The following is a 19342-nucleotide window of genomic DNA, read 5'->3' as shown; positions in this document are numbered from 1 at the left end:
TATACTTTTTGTCTTCTTTGGTTTATTAGATCAAATAACATTAGCATCAGATGCGCATTTCGACAATAAGCGTCTTTTCAGTGTTGTTCAAGATCAAATATTTTATAATCCAAAAACTGATTCAACAAGAGTGTATTCAATTCAATTCAATTCAATTCAATTCAATTCAATTCAATTCAATTCAATTCAAATTAAGATCGTATAAGAGTGGAACAATTTAATCAACTGTCTCTTCTCATGACCAAGACGCACGATCGTATAATCGTATTCAATCGTAAATACGATGGATTAATACATTTGATTAATTCAATCAATTGTCTCTTCTCGTTTTCATAGGCCACGATCGTAGCAACCGTATTCAATATATTTCGGATAGTATTATAGTTGATCAATTCTATCAACTGTGCTGCCTGGATTTTACCGAGCCTGCGACTTTTGTCGCAGAAAGCTTGACATAGGAATAGTGATCCGGCGGCGGCGGCGGCGGAGGCGTTAGCTAACTTCTTAAAAGCTTTATATTTTAGGTGGAAGACTTGGATGCTTCATACTTTGTATATTGATGCCTCATGTTACGAAGTTTCCGTCTGTCACATGTCCATTGTCCTTGACCTCATTTTCATGGTTCAGTGACTAATTGAAAAAAGTTAAGATTTTTTGTAATGTATTTTTTCTCTTATTATGAGTAACTATATTTGGTATGTGTGTACCCATTGCAATGTTCTCCAGTATGTCAGACAATTTTCACTTGACCTCAACCTCATTTCATGGATCAGTGAACACGGTTAAGTTTTGGTGGTCACTGAAGTCCATATCAAGATTGTAAATATTCTTTCAGATATAGTAATATACTGGATATACCACATGTAAAAACTAGTTTGGTAAGAAAAGTTTTTAATTTGCAGCTGCTACTCTGTGGAACAGCCTACCTGACCATTTCAGGACTGAAAACACTGAGTTTTTCACAATGTAAGAGCCTTATACAGTCTTGGAATGGTTCAAAATGTTGTTGTTCTGCATGTTGATAAGCTTTTTTTATATTTTAGAAGTTGCTCTAACATTCTATTATGCCTTAAATGTTTGCATGTGTGCTATATTTTAATTTGTGCTTAATTTTAGTTGTGCTTAATTTTTTGGCCTGTCTAGATATGTGTTTTAGTAGTTCTTTGCATGTATTTCAATATGTCTGTGCTGTTATATATCTTGTCTGCATGTTGTATGTTTTAATGTTATGTTGTATTCGGCAAAAAAGCTCTTAAGAGCTTATGTTTGTATTGTTATATATGAACCGAATCAAAATAAAACTTTCGTACTCGTATTCGTATAGTTTGTGATTAGGACGGCTTATAGTGAACCACTAGTGGTAGTTCAGAGGCGGATTTAAGGGACGGGTCAGGGGCCCGGCCCCCCCCCCCCTTTTCTTGGAAAAAATAGTTTGATTATATAGGGAATCACTGAAGCATGACCGGAGCAGCCCCTCTTAGGCAGTCAGTAGGTCCCCACTTATAAAAATTTCTGGATCCCACTGTAGGTCAATGAAAGTGTGTGTTTTAGCATTGGTTCATCTCATTACCATAGAGATTATTTGACCCTGCCCCCTCAGTCATGGTTTATTCAATAAACTTATTGTCTTTGAGATTTTTCTTAGTTTACAAGTTTATGTTAGTTTAAAGGGAACTACTTATGATAAGTCAATAGTATTTAGTATGCAGTAATATCAGCATTGGCATATCACATTTCCATTGAGATTGTTTACCCATGTACCTTCAGTCATGGTTCATTGACTTTGAATATTTGCAAAACTTGCATATTAAAGTGTTGCTATTTAAATTTCAACATTTGCATTATCGAAATTACAAAAAAAGCGAGATATATCTCTGTGATAACAGTTTATTCTTAAACTATAAGTAATAGGTCAACTATAACTTTTTACGGAAGGATTGTAAGTTGCACATGTCTGCTTGGCATGGTTCATTTGACCTTGACATCATTTTCATGGTTTATTGGTCAATGTTTTTTTTATTAAGTCTGTTTCTAAGAAACCATAAGCGTGAAAAGCAATAGGTCAACAATATTTATTGAATGATTGAAAGGTGTACATGTATTTCTCCTTAAGTTTATTTGACCATGACCGCATTTTCTTGGATCATATTAAAGTTATGCGATTGTTGTAGTAAAGCTTTATATTTAGAACTATCAACATAATATCAATGGTTAATAAAAAAAAAAAAAAGACGAGACATTTCAGCGGGTGCACTCTTGTTTTGATACATAAATTGTTTTTTTACAAACTTTAGATTGGTTCTGAGGATTGGTTATCACTTTTAAACTTACGAACTTGTTTCAATTGAAAACATAAATGATAGTGTTTTCATTGTAAATATGCCCCACCTAGCCTGAGCATTGTGTTTTCGGTCGGTGTGTCCGTTTGTCTACCCGTTCGTTCGTCTGTCTGTCCAGCTTCAGGTTAAAGATTTGGGTCAAGTTAGTTTTTGATGAAGTTGGAATCCAATCAACTTGTAACTTAGTACACATGTTCACAATGATGTAAATTAATCTATCTAGTTATGATGCCAAATTAGAGTTTTTTGTTTACTTGTAATGTGCATTTGTTATGCGATAGAGAGTCTTTATGATAGGAACAGATATCAGTATATATGGTACTCTGTTAATAACTAAGTTTTCATTGGAACTGGAGTCTTCTGTTAAGAGAAACAAAAATACGTTGACACCTCGAGATAAAATATCAAAACAGTAAAGTAAAACGGAGTCTTCAATAGTTTACTTGCAAAACACAAGGATTTGTATAGGGACACTATACAAATCCTTGCAAAACAAAAGTGAGAACTTTTGGTGCCGACTTTTGGTGCCGAAATATCTACATCGGGTGCTGAATTAACCAGGTCCCGATTTAACTAGGTGCCAAATTAAATATACATGCTGCCGAAGTAACAAGAATTACTGGAAAACAAGATGCAGGATTCGTTTAAAAAAAAAGGGTCGATAGCTTGAGAGGGCGAGTTATAATGTTGTCAACTACAACTGTCGAACACGTTTCCTTCCCCGCTACCAATGATTCCAATATTATGATTTACGATACAAAACCAAATGCACTTTAAACATTTAAGAACTGTATGTAACATTAGCAGGTTACTGTTTTCAACCACGCAAAATGTTGTCTAAAATAAATGTTCGAGCGGTATTAGGTCCGTCCGCTCCCAAAACACATTCGCACCCTGCACGTTCGCTTCCTTACCTATCCAGGATATATATATATACACATGTGTATATATGTCTCTGATCTATCTTATTCAAAACCCGGTTGAATTATTTGATGTTCTATTAGATGTATATATCAATATACAGTAAAATCTGTAAAAACTGGCCTTCTACTAGACTATGATCACGAGGCCAGTATGGACAAGGGGTCAGGTCTATTCAGGTTTCCATTTATACCGGAATTTAAGGACTTGTGTCGTCAGATAGTTTGCATGTAAACGTTCTTTCTCTTTTAAAATTGAAAAACTAATTAATACAAATACTGTAAAAATATTATTATTTGAAATTATGTCAGAGGGGGGATAGGACCTTTATCGGGACTTCGGGATCGGGCGTTTTTAAGCTCGGGATTTCGGGATTGACCCTTTCGGGATCTGGGAATCATTTTTTTCGGATTTCGGGACGTCGGGATTTACTTTATTTAAATTTGGGACCTCGGGATTTCATTTTTTTAAGTCCGGGACTTTGGGATCAGGACCCCTCCTATCCCCCCTCATGTCATGATTTGTGTGAAAATATTGTGACATAACAAGTGTTCACTGCCTTTCCATCATTTAACTTGTGTGCGATTGTTGTTTTAAGTATTTGCACATGTATCCAATGGTTCTAGAAATTGGTTGTCTTCGAATTCAAAAGAATTCAAAATAATTATATTTTTACCCTTTTACATATCTTTGTATGTCAAATAGAACTCGGAAGCATCAGTCCCAGACTTGTTAATTTAACTTTCCCTTTGAGCTCAAGTTGTTGTTTTCATTTACAACAGAATCCTTTTATTTTTTTAACTGAGAGTTTCGTTTTTGATACTTCCGTCATTCATTTTCTACGTTGATATAGCCGACTAAAAGCCAGAATTTTATCAAACAAAATTGCATCACGATCATAGCATTGTCGTACAATGTACCATACATTACCAATGAATTTTCATCATCCAGTTTCTTCATTATTATTGTATAGGGGTTCACAACAGGAAACCCAACATTTTTTGAAAAAACATATTAATTTCCTATTTAGCCATTGGAAAAAATGATCAAAGTTACAACATAAGTTCTATCCAATGTCAAACATCGTCTATTGAAATATAACAATGGTAAGAACAACTACTGAAAGTCCTCACAACCAATCATAACTAAGTATTCCCTTATATGCTTATCATATAAGAATTATTTTATATTTATAGTTTATTCAGGGTCCGCTTTACTCAGGTTTGACTGTATATATTTTCATAAATAAAAATTTGTCAAATGAAATTTTCTTTTTGGTAAGAAGATGATTAGTTTATTTAAGATTACTGTTATACACCTTATTGCTCTTTGGAAATCTGTCCCGCTTGATAGAGTTGTTTCATAGGCAATCATACCACATCTCTTTATTTTTTATATAAGATCATAAATGCAACATGGTTATTTTTATTTTAAACTAGAGTATTATTCTTTTTCAGTTAGATAAGATAATGATGCCTGTGGCATTCAGATTATATCCAGTAGAGAGATTAATTCAAGGACTTAGAGTATTATTCAATGCATTCTATAATAAATATTTAAAAGTGAATAGTAAAGGAAGTCCACCTGATGTACTATACCGGAGTAATAATTACCTGATTATTAACAAACCATGGGACGTTAAAATTAATAGTGATAACTCAGAGGAATACACTGTAGCCACTAATCTAACAGATCATTTTCCACAACTAAGTGATGACACATTAAGCCATCGTTTCAGGTAAATGATATTCCTAGTATGGCATTTCCAATTTAATTTTAAAGATTTATTCACTTTTTAGCTCATTTAACCTGAGTGTAGTACACCATATGCACCATAAAATATAACCTCATATTACTTTTAAATTTATTAAATTCAGTGGCAGTTCCATTATTTTTTTGTTAAATGAGGCCCAATAGTGCCCACAGAAAAGAGAACCCAGATGGTAGATAAGAAAAGCAGAAAAATGCACAAAATCTATACTACATTTTTGTACTACAGGAAGAGACCAATTTCATTGAGCCACAACTCCTCTGAAATAAAATTGAGAATGGAAATGGGGAATGTGTCAAAGAGACAACAACCCGACCAAATAAAAAACAACAGCAGAGGGTCACCAACAGGTCTTCAATGTAGCGAGAAATTCCCGCACCCGGAGGCGTCCTTCAGCTGGCCCCTAAACAAATATATACTAGTCCAGTGATAATGAACGCCATACTAATTTCCAAGTTGTACACAAGAAACTAAAATGAAAATAATACAAGACTAACAAAGGCCAGAGGCTCCTGACTTGGGACAGGCGCAAAAATGCGGCGGGGTTAAACATGTTTGTGAGATCTCAACCCTCCCCCTATACCTCTAACCAATGTAGAAAAGTAAACGCATAACAATACGCACATTAAAATTCAGTTCAAGAGAAGTCCGAGTCTGATGTCAGAAGATGTAACCAAAGAAAATAAACAAAATGACAATAATACATAAATAACAACAGACTACTAGCAGTTAACTGACATGCCAGCTCCAGACTTCAATTAAACTGACTGAAAGATTATGATTTCATCATATGAACATCAGGCACAATCCTTCCCGTTAGGGGTTTAGTATCATACCATCATAACATATATGAGAAGAACATAACCCGTGTCATGCCAACAACTGTTTTTAGAATAAATGTGTTTAGTTCCGATGCAAAGACCTTATCAGTGACTCAATATTAACGCCAAAATATGCAATCTTTAATGACTTGACAACAGTATCGTAATTATATCCCTTCTTGATAAGTCTATTCAAAGGTTTTGTAAGTTTCTGAGGTGAATACTGACACCTTTGTGCTTTATAAAGAATATTTCCATAAAAAATTGGATGTGAAATACCTGAACGTATTAGAAGTCTGCATGTTGAGCTATATTTACAAATGATGTCTTTATACCAATGATAAAATTTAGTAAATGTTTTGACTAGTTTGTGATATCGAAAACCCTGGTGTAATAATTTTTCAGTAATACATAAATTTCTCTCGTTAAAATCTAAAACATTGTTACATACACGAGCGAATCGTACAAGTTGAGATATATAAACACCATAAGATGGTGACAAGGGAACGTCACCATCTAAAAACGGATAATTAACGATAGGAAATGAAAAATCATCCCTTTTATCATAAATTTTAGTATTCAGCTTTCCATTAGTGATATAGATATCAAGATCGAGAAAAGGGCAGTGGTCATTGTTAGTATTAGCTTTATCTAAAGTAAGTTCAACAGGATAAATTTCATTAATATACATACTGAAGTCGTCATTATTGAGAGCCAAAATATCATCCAAATATCTAAAAGTATTATTAAATTTGTTTATCAGATGTTGTTTCGATGGGTCTTTGCTTATTTTTGTCATAAATTGTAACTCATAACAATACAAAAAACAGGTCCGCAATAAGTGGTGCACAGTTAGTCCCCATTGGAATTCCGATAATCTGACGATATACGGAATCCCCAAAGCGAACAAAAATGTTATCTAGTAAGAATTCAAGGGCATATATAGTATCAAAGCATGTCCAATTACCTAAAAGAGTTTGAACATATATATTCACATTCTGATTTTTTGAATGCCCATTTAATTAGGTGTGAATTTTTTCTTAATGAGAATGTGAGGCAATGTGGTATACAGGGTAGAAAAATCAAAACTTTGAACAGATTCAAAATCACCAATATAAGCATGCAATTTATCAAGTACTTCCAACGAGTTCTTGACACTCCAAAAGTAATTTATTCCACTATTTTCGAAGGCCTTATTTGAACAATTTATTATCAGGTTTTTAATTGTACCAAGTGTGCTGGTAAGAAGAATAGACAATTTAGTAGTTGAACAATGGCTTGAAGACGAAATAAATCTATATTTGTAAGGTGTTTTGTGTAGCTTCGGAAGCCAACACATAGTTGGGACTTTCATTGTATTTGGCTCTGCTTGTAAAGCGGTGGCTAAAAGTTTAAGTTTGTTACAGATTTCGTTTTCTGAAAATGGAGTCAGTTGGAATGTTGGTGAATTGGTGATTTCCTTTTTCAGAAACCATACAGAGTCAGAAATATTTGTGATATGACTATAAATGTAGTGTTTTGTACTTCCTAAATTTGTCTTTGAAACAATCTTTTTTTCACAGAAAAAAAAAAAATTTTGAGAAAATATCCAAATATTGAGACCATTATAATGATCCATATTTTTTACGCTTTCTTGCATGCTTTGTCTACATACTGGCCGTGAAATTTTTAAAATCTTTGTTTACCCAACACCCAATTGTACCGCTATTTAGGAGGCATCCTGTAGTATCATAAATTTTGAAATAAAACCATCATTTAATAATCATTATTTAATGAAATTAAAACAAGTGATTGATTTTGTTTTCAGATTTAATCACCGTTTAGATTATCCAACAAGTGGAGTGTTGAGTTTGTCATTAAACAAGAAGGCTGCAGCTAAATTTTCGAAATTGTTTCTAAAAAGAAGTATAAGAAAACATTATTTAGCTTTGGTAAGGACTTTTACAACAGAACCCTGATAAGAAGTTTCTTAAAAGAGCTTATTTAGAGTAATTATGTTCAGTAAGGATGCAGCATCTACTGGATGGAACTATGGTACAAACAAACAACAAACAAACAAACAAACAAACACTTTTAAACTATCTGAACAAACTATTTCTTTATTGTACATGACCAATATGTTCATATTAGTACTACTTCAATGAATTCTAGAGAACAAATAAAAGATAAAAGATAAAAAAAAAAAAAAAAAAAAAAAAAAAAAAAAAAAAAAACCCACATCCAACGAATGGATAACAACTGATATGTTCCTGACTTTGTACAGATATGTAGAAAATGTATATTGGACCTGGTTTAATAGCTAGCTAAATCTCTCACTTAAAAATGGTTGATAATTAGAAATATAGGTTATATAATTTTATAGAGGCTAGAGGTATAGGGGGAGGGTTGAGATCTCATAAACATGTTTAACCCCGCCGCATTTTTGCGCCTGTCCCAAGTCAGGAGCCTCTGGCCTTTGTTAGTCTTGTATTATTTTAATTTTAGTTTCTTGTGTACAATTTGGAAATTAGTATGGCGTTCATTATCACTGGACTAGTATATAATTGTTTAGGGGCCAGCTGAGGGACGCCTCCGGGTGCGGGAATTTCTCGCTAAATTGAAGACCTGTTGGTGACCCTCTGCTGTTGTTTTTTATTTGGTCGGGTTGTTGTCTCTTTGACACATTCTCCATTTCCATTCTCAATTTTAACAATTTACACTTAAGGAATTAAAGAAGATGAGAACAAGATTTGATATAACCTATTTACTGAAGGCTTACTTAATATTAGGAAAATACACATTTTGATAATACATTGTAATAACAAGCTAAACTGGTACAAAAGCTTAAATAATATTAATTATATCACTTCTCCATTCTTCCATCGATATCCATATAAGAGATCTGCAAAGCACATCTCCTCATAAACTTCCTGACAGATCTCAGTTAAGCTTTATATTATTCCTGTCCGTCTCATTCTTGTCACTATGAAATAATTGACATGGATTCCAGCCAGCATCCATATGTCAATCTGTCTATCTTTTTTAAGTGCTCTATCAAACTTTCACTTGATTTGATATTATTACAACAGAACTTCAATCAAATTAGAATATTTGTGATGATTGAAATTGAGAGTTATTAGTCCCCCTGGAAATTTGAATTATTGAAAAATTGCCTAACAAATGCTATCATTCAACAATGCAATTCATAATTGATTTCACTAAAATTAATATCAAAGTACATATAAAAAATGTTTAGTTCAAAAGCTAGAACAAAAAGTATTAACATGGTCATAACAGTGCTTGAACCATTACTGTATTGGACATATTTTGATTTATCTTGTTGTTAGCATTGTGAGTATGATATAAAATGCATCTGTTGTTATAAAACTGTTCTGATATTTCAGGTTGGTGGGTATTTATCTGAGCCATATATACTGGTAGATATACCGATCGGAAAGGACAGTTTTGTGGACTATAAACATAAACAATGTGCATGTACCAGTAAAGGGTGTGTGGACAGTAAACATGCTATGACCTTGACAATTCTTCTAGAGTATGGAACATATAATGGAATGCCAGCATCTAAAGTTCTTATGATACCATATACAGGTATACAATTTATTCCTTGTTTTTATCCATGTTGGGTTTATGTATGTATTTTTTGTTGTTTATGAATTTCTTTTTTATAAGAAACCATAGGGTTATATTTATGACAAAACATAAGCTTAAAAGTTCTGTGCTAGTGACTGACATCACTGCAAAAACGCTTTATTTCCTTTGTTTGTTTGTTTATTTGTAATGGTTTTCTTTCTTTTTATCCTCTTCATCCCCAGTGGGACGTAAGGTCACAACAAACTGCCTCCACTTCTCTCTGTGTCCTAAGCCATATACTGGGCTTTACCCCAGGTGTAACCCGCTGCTTCCAATTCTTCTGTTACAGTTCTTCACCAGGTGATTCCTGGTACCCTGGTTTCCTTTTCCCTGGTGATGTCCAATATAGAACTGTTTAAGTGGGCTTTGTTGTGGCATTCTTAGTATATGGCCTAACCATCTAAATCTTTGTTGTTTGATTTCTACTGTAATACCCTTAGCCTTACATTTCCCAAAAAGGCTCTTGTTGCTGATTTAATTTGGCCAAAATATTCTGTTGATCATTAAAAATGTTAAAATGGTGCTGCAATATATTTCTGACAACATATATGTTACAATCATAAGGAGAAATTTGAGAAACTTTAAATTTGATATGAAAGAACTACATCCTACAACTGACACTTGTTGCTGCTTACTGATATTGTCTTTATTGCTCTATAAGGACTCGATGGCATCAGAAAAAAAAGTAACTGAGATCTCTGTCCCATTTGAATCTTTCTTGAAAACAGTAAACAGGGGTAAATACAACAGAAAGAAAAATATCTACATAAAAATAAACATTTTATTTATCTGGGTACAAGGGGAGACAACTTATAATTCTTTATTGTTATAAACAATACAATACTGGATTATCTTTCTTTATATGAGATTTAAGATATATTTTTGATTTAACTGAAGAGTTTTTTGTAAAAGTAAGTCTCTACTAGGATTTTGCTGTTTCAAGTGTCAAACCCCTTATATGGTCCTTCACTTGCATACTGCAGGTTTTGTCCTTGACTGGTACAAAACTTTAAATTTGTATAACTAAGAGTGAGGCCTTTAAGAACTTTCATTTAAAACTCATAGTTAAGTCTTAGATTGCATATCAATGTTTTGAATCAAATTTACAGTCAGGCCTTTTACTAGCATGCCAGTGTTTTGTACCAATTCTTCAGTTTGTAGAAATGAGAAGATGTGGTATGAGTGCCAATGAGAGAACTCTCCATCCACATCACAATGTGTAAAAAGTAAACAATTATAGATCGGTCAGGCCTTCAACACAGAGCTTTTGCTGACACCAAACAGCAAGCTATAAAGGACCCTAAAATGACTAGTGTTAAACAATTTGAACAGGAAAACCAGCAGTCTAATCTATATAAACAACAATAAATACTTATGAACCACACCAACAAACGACATGAACCACACCAACAAACGACATGAACCATACCAACAAACGACATGAACCACACCAACAAACGACAACCACTGAACAACAGGTAGTTAGGTCTTTAACTGTACATCAATGTTTTGAATCAAATTTACAGTTAGGTCTTTTATTGGGCATCAATGTTTTGAATCAAATTTAGTTACCGGTAGGTCTTTTATTGGGCATCAATGTTTTGAATCAAATTTAGTTACTGGTAGGTCTTTTATTGGGCATCAATGTTTTGAATCAAATTTAGTTACCGGTAGGTCTTTTATTGGGCATCAATGTTTTGAATCAAATTTAGTTACCGGTAGGTCTTTTATTGGGCATCAATGTTTTGAATCAAATTTAGTTACCGGTAGGTCTTTTATTGGGCATCAATGTTTTGAATCAAATTTAGTTACCGGTAGGTCTTTTATTGGGCATCAATGTTTTGAATCAAATTTAGTTACCGGTAGGTCTTTTATTGGGCATCAATGTTTTGAATCAAATTTAGTTACCGGTAGGTCTTTTATTGGGCATCAATGTTTTGAATCAAATTTAGTTAGGCCTTTTACTAGCATGCCAATGTTTTGAACCAAACCAACAGGAAAGTGTTTTAGATTAGCTATTTCCTGTTAATGTATTAGACCAACAGATTTGTAAAGTTCTTTATTAATACATTGGTACTAGGTAATACATCTGTTGATTTCAGGTTAAATACATAACACAGCTTGACAGATCCTGCTTTGGTTTTACTTTTAGAGGAAAACATCCCGAAATATCAACACACTTTGATTTCTATTGCAGGTAGAACACATCAGTTAAGAGTGCACAGTAATCTGATTGGTCACACTATTATTGGAGATTATACATATAGTAATGAGAAGGACACAGCACCGTATCGTATGATGTTACATGCCTATAGAATGATAGTACCCCTACATGGGGAACCACTTGATATAGTGTCACCGGACCCATTTCTAACAAGTGTAGATCCTAAGTGGAAGCCACATAAAGTCATTACCAATTATGATGACGTTATGAAGGAAAACTTAACTTTGAAGAATGTGAAAGAAAAGAATATATCTAGTTTAACATATCATACAATGAAAATTTATAACTCTCAATTTGAAAAGAATCCATTAAAAGAGTTTTCATCTTATTTATCTATATTTTCTCTGTATATCAATTTTGGGATGGATTTCACATATGCAACTCTATATTATTGTATGGATAGGTATGACTGAGCTATTGTCATCATTGGGCATCAACCCTTGTATCACATTATTATCTCACTTTGCATCCCTCGTCATCTGTCATCCCTTTTCTTTTACAAAATTTTCCTTTGAAACTACTAAGCCAATTACTACCCTTTTTTCCACACTCATCAGTTGGTTATATTGTTTTAAACATTCTGTCCAATGATCTGCCTGCTGACAAAAATGGCCAACATGCATAAAACATATCTATTATCCTGAAAACTGATAAAGATAGAGAAATCTTACAGGGGAAAGGATATTAAGAATAATGAGATCCGTCTGCTGTTCAAATATATCAAAATTGTCTGATAACTTCTTATGGAAGTTTTTGCCCTTCAATGATGAATTTTTCCAATTTATTTCATTTTGCCTTATATCGTGACAATTATAATCTTATTTCATTGCGGCGTCCACAAATTTTCACTCTGGTTAATGTTTTTGAAATTTTAATAACTTTCTTATTAAACTATACTGAATTTCTACCAAACTTGGACAGAAGCTTGTTTATGATCATAAGAAAGTATCCAGAAGTAAATTTTGTAAAAAAAAATTCCAATTTTTCCGTATTTTACTTATAAATGGACTTAGTTTTTCTGCGAGGAAACATTACATTCACTCTGTGGTTAAAGTTTTTAAAATTTTAATAACTTTCATAAACTATCCTTGATTTGTACCAAACTTGGACAGAAGCTTGTTTCTGATCATAAGATATTATTCAGAAGTAAATTTTGTAAAAAAAAATAATCACTTTTTCCATATTTTACTTATAAATGGACTTAGTTTTTCTTCCAGTTAGCATTACATACAGTCTGCAGTTAAAGTTTATAAAACATTTATTAGATTCATAAACTATCCTGGATTGTTTTACAAAACTTGGAAGCTTCTTTCAATCAAAAGACAGTATCAAGAGGGAAATTTTTATTGATGTTTTTCCTGATTTTTGTTGAGTCTGCTATTAACAGCAAAAGTAGGCGAGACACTAGGTTCCGTGGAACCCTTACAAAAATTTTTTTTCAGATGGGTTGTACAGATGCAGCTCAGTGTTAAGGTTTATATCATAGTGTTACGGTATGGATGATTATTGATATAAGATTAAAGAAGGTTATAACCAAGAGTCCATCACATATGTGTTGTACAGATGCCATCGCACTGACATTTGTCAACTAACTCCTTTTAGGAAAATCCTTAATTTTTTGATGACACATGGTTGAGTTTGATAGTTTTGCTCCTGTAGTAGTTCTTTGTTGACACATGGTTGATTTTGATAGTTTTGCTCCTGTAGTAGTTCTTTGCTGACACATGGTTGATTTTGATAGTTTTGCTCCTGTAGTAGTTCTTTGCTGACACATGGTTGAGTTTGATAGTTTTGCTCCTGTAGTAGTTCTTTGCTGACACATGGTTGAGTTTGATAGTTTTGCTCCTGTAGTAGTTCTTTGCTGACACATGGTTGATTTTGATAGTTTTGCTCCTGTAGTAGTTCTTTGCTGACACATGGTTGATTTTGATAGTTTTGCTCCTGTAGTAGTTCTTTGCTGACACATGGTTGATTTTGATAGTTTTGCTCCTGTAGTAGTTCTTTGTTGACACATGGTTGATTTTGATAGTTTTGCTCCTGTAGTAGTTCTTTGCTGACACATGGTTGATTTTGATAGTTTTTCTCCTGTAGTAGTTCTTTGCTGACACATGGTTGAGTTTGATAGTTTTTACCTGTAGTAGTTCTTTGCTGACACATGGTTGATTTTGATAGTTTTGCTCCTGCAGTAGTTATTTGCTGACACATGGTTGAGTTTGATAGTTTTTACCTGTAGTAGTTCTTTGCTGACACATGGTTGAGTTTGATAGTTTTTACCTGTAGTAGTTCTTTGCTGACACATGGTTGATTTTGATAGTTTTGCTCCTGCAGTAGTTATTTGCTGACACATGGTTGAGTTTGATAGTTTTGACCTGTAGTAGTTCTTTGCTGACACATGGTTGATTTTTGATAGTTTTGCTCCTGTAGTAGTTCTTTGCTGACACATGGTTGAGTTTGATAGTTTTGCTCCTGTAGTAGTTCTTTGCTGACACATGGTTGATTTTGATAGTTTTGCTCCTGTAGTAGTTCTTTGCTGACACATGGTTGATTTTGATAGTTTTGCTCCTGTAGTAGTTCTTTGCTGACACATGGTTGATTTTGATAGTTTTGCTCCTGTAGTAGTTCTTTGCTGACACATGGTTGAGTTTGATAGTTTTTACCTGTAGTAGTTCTTTGCTGACACATGGTTGAGTTTGATAGTTTTACCTGTAGTAGTTCTTTGCTGACACATGGTTGAGTTTGATAGTTTTTACCTGTAGTAGTTCTTTGCTGACACATGGTTGATTTTGATAGTTTTGCTCCTGCAGTAGTTATTTGCTGACACATGGTTGAGTTTGATAGTTTTTACCTGTAGTAGTTCTTTGCTGACACATGGTTGAGATTGATAGTTTTGACCTATAGTAGTTCTTTGTTGACACATGGTTGAGATTGATAGTTTTGACCTATAGTAGTTCTTTGCTGACACATGGTTGAGTTTGATAGTTTTGCTCCTGCAGTAGTTCTTTGCTGACACATGGTTGATTTTCATAGTTTTGCTCCTGTAGTAGTTCTTTTCTGACACATGGTTAAGTTTGATAGTTTTGACCTGTAGTAGTTCTTTTCTGATACATGGTTGAGTTTGATAGTTTTGGTTGAGTTTGATAGTTTTGCTCCTGTAGTAGTTTTTTGCTGACACATGGTTGAGATTGATAGTTTTGACATATAGTAGTTCTTTGCTGACACATTGTTCAGTTTTATAGTTTTGACCATAAGTAGTTCTTTTCTAACACATGGTTGAGTTTGATAGTTTTGCTCCTGTAGTAGTTCTTTTCTGACACATGGTTGAGATTGATAGTTTTGACCCTGTAGTTATTCTAAGCTGACACATGGTTGAGTTTGATAGTTTTGACCTGTAGTAGTTCTTTGCTGGCACATGGTTGAGTTTGATAGTTTTGACCCTGTAGTTATTCTAAGCTGACACATGGTTGAGTTTGATAGTTTTGAACTGTAGTAGTTCTTTTCTGACACATCTTTGAGTTTGATAGTTTTGACCTGTAGTAGTTCTTTGCTGACACATGGTTGAGTTTGATAGTTTTGCTCCTGCAGTAGTTATTTGCTGACACATGGTCGAGTTTGATAGTTTTTACTTGTAGTAGTTCTTTGCTTACACATGGTTGAGATTGATAGTTTTGACCTGTAGTAGTTCTTTGCTGACAAATGGTTGAGTTTGATGGTTTTGTCCCTGTAGTAATTCTTAGCTGACACATGGTTGAGTTTGATAGTTTTGACCTGTAGTATTTCTTTGCTGACACATCATTGAGTTTGATAGTTTTGACCCTGTAGTTATTCTAAGCTGACGCATGGTTGAGTTTGATAGTTTTGAACTGTAGTATTTATTTGCTGACACATGTTTGAGTTTAATAGCCTTTGCCCTGTAGTAGTTATTTGCTAACACATCTTTGAGTATGATAGTTTTGCTCCTAAATTATTTATTTGCTGACATATGGTTGAGTTTGATAGTTTTTACCTGTAGTAGTTATTTACTGACACATTGTTGAGTTTGATAGTTTTGCCCCTGTAGTAATTCTTAGCTGACACATGGTTGAGTTTGATAATTTTATACCTGTAGTAGTTATTTGGTGACACATGGTTGAGTTTGATAGTTTTGACCCTATAGTAGTTATTTACTGACACATGGTTGAGTTTCATAGTTTTGTACCTGTAGTAGCTATTTGCTGAAACATGGTTGAATTTGATAATTTTGTCCTTGCAGTTGTTATTTGCTGAAACACTATTGAATTGGATATTTTTGACCTGTAGTAGTTATTTACTGACACATTGTTGAGTTTGATAGTTTTGTCCCTGTAGTAATTCTTAGCTGACACATGTTGAGTTTGATAGTTTTGCCCCTGTAGTAACTCTTAGCTGACTCCTGATTGAGTTTGATCGTTTTATCTCTGTAGTAGTTATATTTGCTGTCACATGATTGAGTTTTATAGTTTTACCTCTGTAGAAGTTCCTTGCTGATACATGCTTGAGCTAGTCAATGTTGCCTCTTTGGTAGTTCTTTGCTTACACATGGTTGTGTTAGTCATTTTTGCCTCTGTGGTATTTCTTTGCCTACACATTCTTGGGCTGGTCATTTTGCCTCTGTGGTATTTCTTTGCCTACACATTCTTGGGCTGGTCATTTTGCCTCTGTGGTATTTCTTTGCCTACACATTCTTGGGCTGGTCATTTTGCCTCTGTGGTATTTCTTTGCCTACACATTCTTGGGCTGGTCATTTTTGCCTCTGTGGTATTTCTTTGCTTACACATGGTTGTGTTAGTCGATTTTGCCTCTTTGGTAGTTCCTTGCTGGCACATAGTTGAGTTTGATAGTTTTGCCCCTGTAGTAGTTCTCTGATGACACATTGTTGAGTTTCATAGTTTGTCAATGCAGTTGTTATTTTCTGACACATGGTTGAGTTTGATAGTTTTGTCCCTTTAGTAGTTTTTTACTGACACATAGTTGAGGTTGATAGTTTTGTCTCTATAGTAGTTATGTGCTGACACATGGTAGAGTTTGATAGTTATACCCCTGGTGTAGTTATTTACTGACACATGGTTGAGTTTGATAGTTTTGTCCCTTTAGTAGTTATTAACTGACACGTGGTTGATGTTGATAGTTTTGTCTCTATAGTAGTTATGTGCTGACACATGGTAGAGTTTGATAGTTTTACCCCTGTTGTAGTTATTTACTGACACATGGTTGAGTTTGATATTTTTGTCCCTTTAGTAGTTATTTACTGACACATGGTTGAGGTTGATAGTTTTGTCTCTATAGTACTAGTAGTTATGTGCTGACACATGATAGAGTTTGATAGTTTTACCCCTGTTGTAGTTCTTTGCTGACACATAGTTGATTTTGATAGTTTTGCTCACGAGTAGTTCTTTGGTGACTTCTGGTTAAGTTAATGTGCTGACACATGGTAGAGTTTGATAGTTATACCCCTGGTGTAGTTATTTACTGACACATGGTTGAGTTTGATAGTTTTGTCCCTTTAGTAGTTATTTACTGACACATGGTTGAGGTTGATAGTTTTGTCTCTATAGTAGTTATGTGCTGACACATTGTAGAGTTTGATAGTTTTACCCCTGTTGTAGTTATTTACTGACACATGGTTGAGTTTGATAGTTTTGTCCCTTTAGTAGTTATTTACTGACACATGGTTGAGGTTGATAGTTTTGTCTCTATAGTACTAGTAGTTATGTGCTGACACATGATAGAGTTTGATAGTTTTGCTCCTGTAGTAGTTCTTTGGTGACACATGGTTGATTTTGATAGTTTTGCCCATGTAGTAGGGATTTGCTTACACATGGTTGAGTTTGATAGTTTTACCCCTGAAGAAGTTACTTGCTGTTACATGGTTGAGTTTGATAGTTTTATCCCTGAAGTAGTTACTTGCTGTCACATGGTTGAGTTGGATAGTTTTACCCCTGAAGTAGTTATTTGCTGACACATGGTATGATTTGATAGTTTTGCTCCTGTAGTAGTTCTTTGGTGACTGATGGTTAAGTTTGATAGTTTTGCTCCTGTAGTAGTTCTTTGGTGACACATGGTTGAGTTTGATAGTTTTACCCCTGAAGAAGTTACTTGCTGTCACATGGTTGAGTTTGATAGTTTTACCCCTGAAGAAGTTACTTGCTGTCACATGGTTGAGTTTGATAGTTTTGTCCCTGTGAAGTTCCTTGGTGACACAAGGTTGATGTTGGTAGTGTTGCCCCTGTAGTAGTTCTTTACTGAAACATGGTTGAGTTTGATAGTTTTGTCCCTGTAGTAGTTCTTTGCTGACTCATGATTGAGTTTGATAGTTTTGTCCCTGTAGTAGTTCTTTACTGAAACATGGTTGAGTTTCATAGTTTTGTCCCTGTAGTAGTTCTTTGCTGACTCATGATTGAGTTTCATAGTTTTGTCCCTGTAGTAGTTCTTTACTGACTCATGATTGAGTTTGATAGTTTTACCCCTGAAGTAGTACTTTGCTGACTCATGGTTGAGTTTGATAGTTTTGTCCCTGTAGTAGTTCTTTACTGAAACATGGTTGAGTTTGATAGTTTTGTCCCTGTAGTAGTTCCTTGCTGACACAAGGTTGATGTTGGTAGTGTTGCCTCTGTAGTAGTTCCTCGCTGACACATGATTGAGTTTGATAGTTTTGTCCCTGTAGTAGTTCTTTACTGAAACATGGTTGAGTTTGATAGTGTTGCCCATGTAGTAGGTTTTTTGTTGACGCATGGTTGAGTTTGATAGTTTTGTCCTTGTAGTAGTTCTTTGCTGACTCATGATTGAGTTTGATAGTTTTGTCCCTGTAGTAGTTCTTTACTGAAACATGGTTGAGTTTGATAGTTTTGTCCCTGTAGTAGTTCTTTGCTGTCTCATGATTGAGTTTGATAGTTTTGTCCCTGTAGTAGTTCTTTACGGACTCATGATTGAGTTTGATAGTTTTGTCCCTGTAGTAGTTCTTTGCTGACTCATGATTGAGTTTGATAGTTTTGTCCCTGTAGTAGTTCTTTACTGAAACATGGTTGAGTTTGATAGTGTTGCCCATGTAGTAGGTTTTTTGTTGACACATGGTTGAGTTTGATAGTTTTGTCCCTGTAGTAGTTCTTTGCTGACACATGGTTGAGTTTGATAGTTTTGCTCATCTCCCAGGTCAGAAACTACATTGTAAATCCTCGTTTAATGTTGATTGGATGGCATACAAAACTTAACCTAAAAGTTTTTTTCTGAGATGCAGATTAAAGTCAGAATCAATGTCAGACAAGAAATAAAACCTTTAATTTTGATACTTGAATGTAAAGCAAGATTACAACAAAACTGAATCTTTTGTCTTAAAATGTCTGTTGAACTCAATATAAATTTATGAGATAATTGGATAAAAAAGCATATTGTCTTTTAAGGGGTTTTTGTTGGGTTTTTTTCCCCTTCCGTTATTGCATCTTGTTTAAAAGCTGTCTGATCATATTTGATTGATAAAAAAATGCCAGTCATAGATATTCTATATAAAGGTTGAGTTATCTTTCCTTTATCAAGACCCCCTTCAGTGTTATCTCCCTTTATCAACAATCCCTAAGGTGTTCAGAGAATACATGTTGTTGAATCACACCTGTAAATATTGTTTTAC

General features: G+C 34.1%; 2 protein-coding genes across 3 annotated transcripts; one reads left to right on the top strand and one right to left on the bottom strand.

The window, feature by feature from the left end:
* Window positions 1-3033: 3033 nt before the first annotated feature.
* On the top strand, window positions 3034-12134 carry LOC139489459 (RNA pseudouridylate synthase domain-containing protein 1-like). Of its 2 annotated transcripts, none has more exons than XM_071275844.1 (5): window positions 3034-3129; window positions 4718-4998; window positions 7660-7783; window positions 9236-9440; window positions 11680-12134. In XM_071275844.1, exons 1-5 carry the CDS (start codon window positions 3106-3108, stop codon window positions 12117-12119), a joined length of 1074 nt encoding a protein of 357 aa, XP_071131945.1. In that variant the 5' UTR covers window positions 3034-3105; the 3' UTR covers window positions 12120-12134. The 2 variants fall into 2 exon arrangements, with proteins under 2 accessions (XP_071131945.1, XP_071131946.1); XM_071275845.1 differs by lacking the exon at window positions 3034-3129 and adding an exon at window positions 3185-3203.
* Window positions 12135-13294: 1160 nt separating this feature from the next.
* LOC139489407 (zinc finger protein 544-like) lies at window positions 13295-13816 on the bottom strand. Its single transcript, XM_071275724.1, has one exon. The coding sequence runs from the start codon at window positions 13814-13816 to the stop codon at window positions 13295-13297; it is 522 nt and encodes a 173-aa protein (XP_071131825.1).
* Between the last annotated feature and the right edge of the window lie 5526 nt (window positions 13817-19342).

The sequence above is a fragment of the Mytilus edulis genome, chromosome 9 (genome assembly GCF_963676685.1).
Source record: "Mytilus edulis chromosome 9, xbMytEdul2.2, whole genome shotgun sequence".
Taxonomy (NCBI): domain Eukaryota; kingdom Metazoa; phylum Mollusca; class Bivalvia; order Mytilida; family Mytilidae; genus Mytilus; species Mytilus edulis.
The sequence above is the reverse complement of the archived record's forward strand: the minus strand, read 5'-3'. Positions and strand labels throughout refer to the sequence as shown.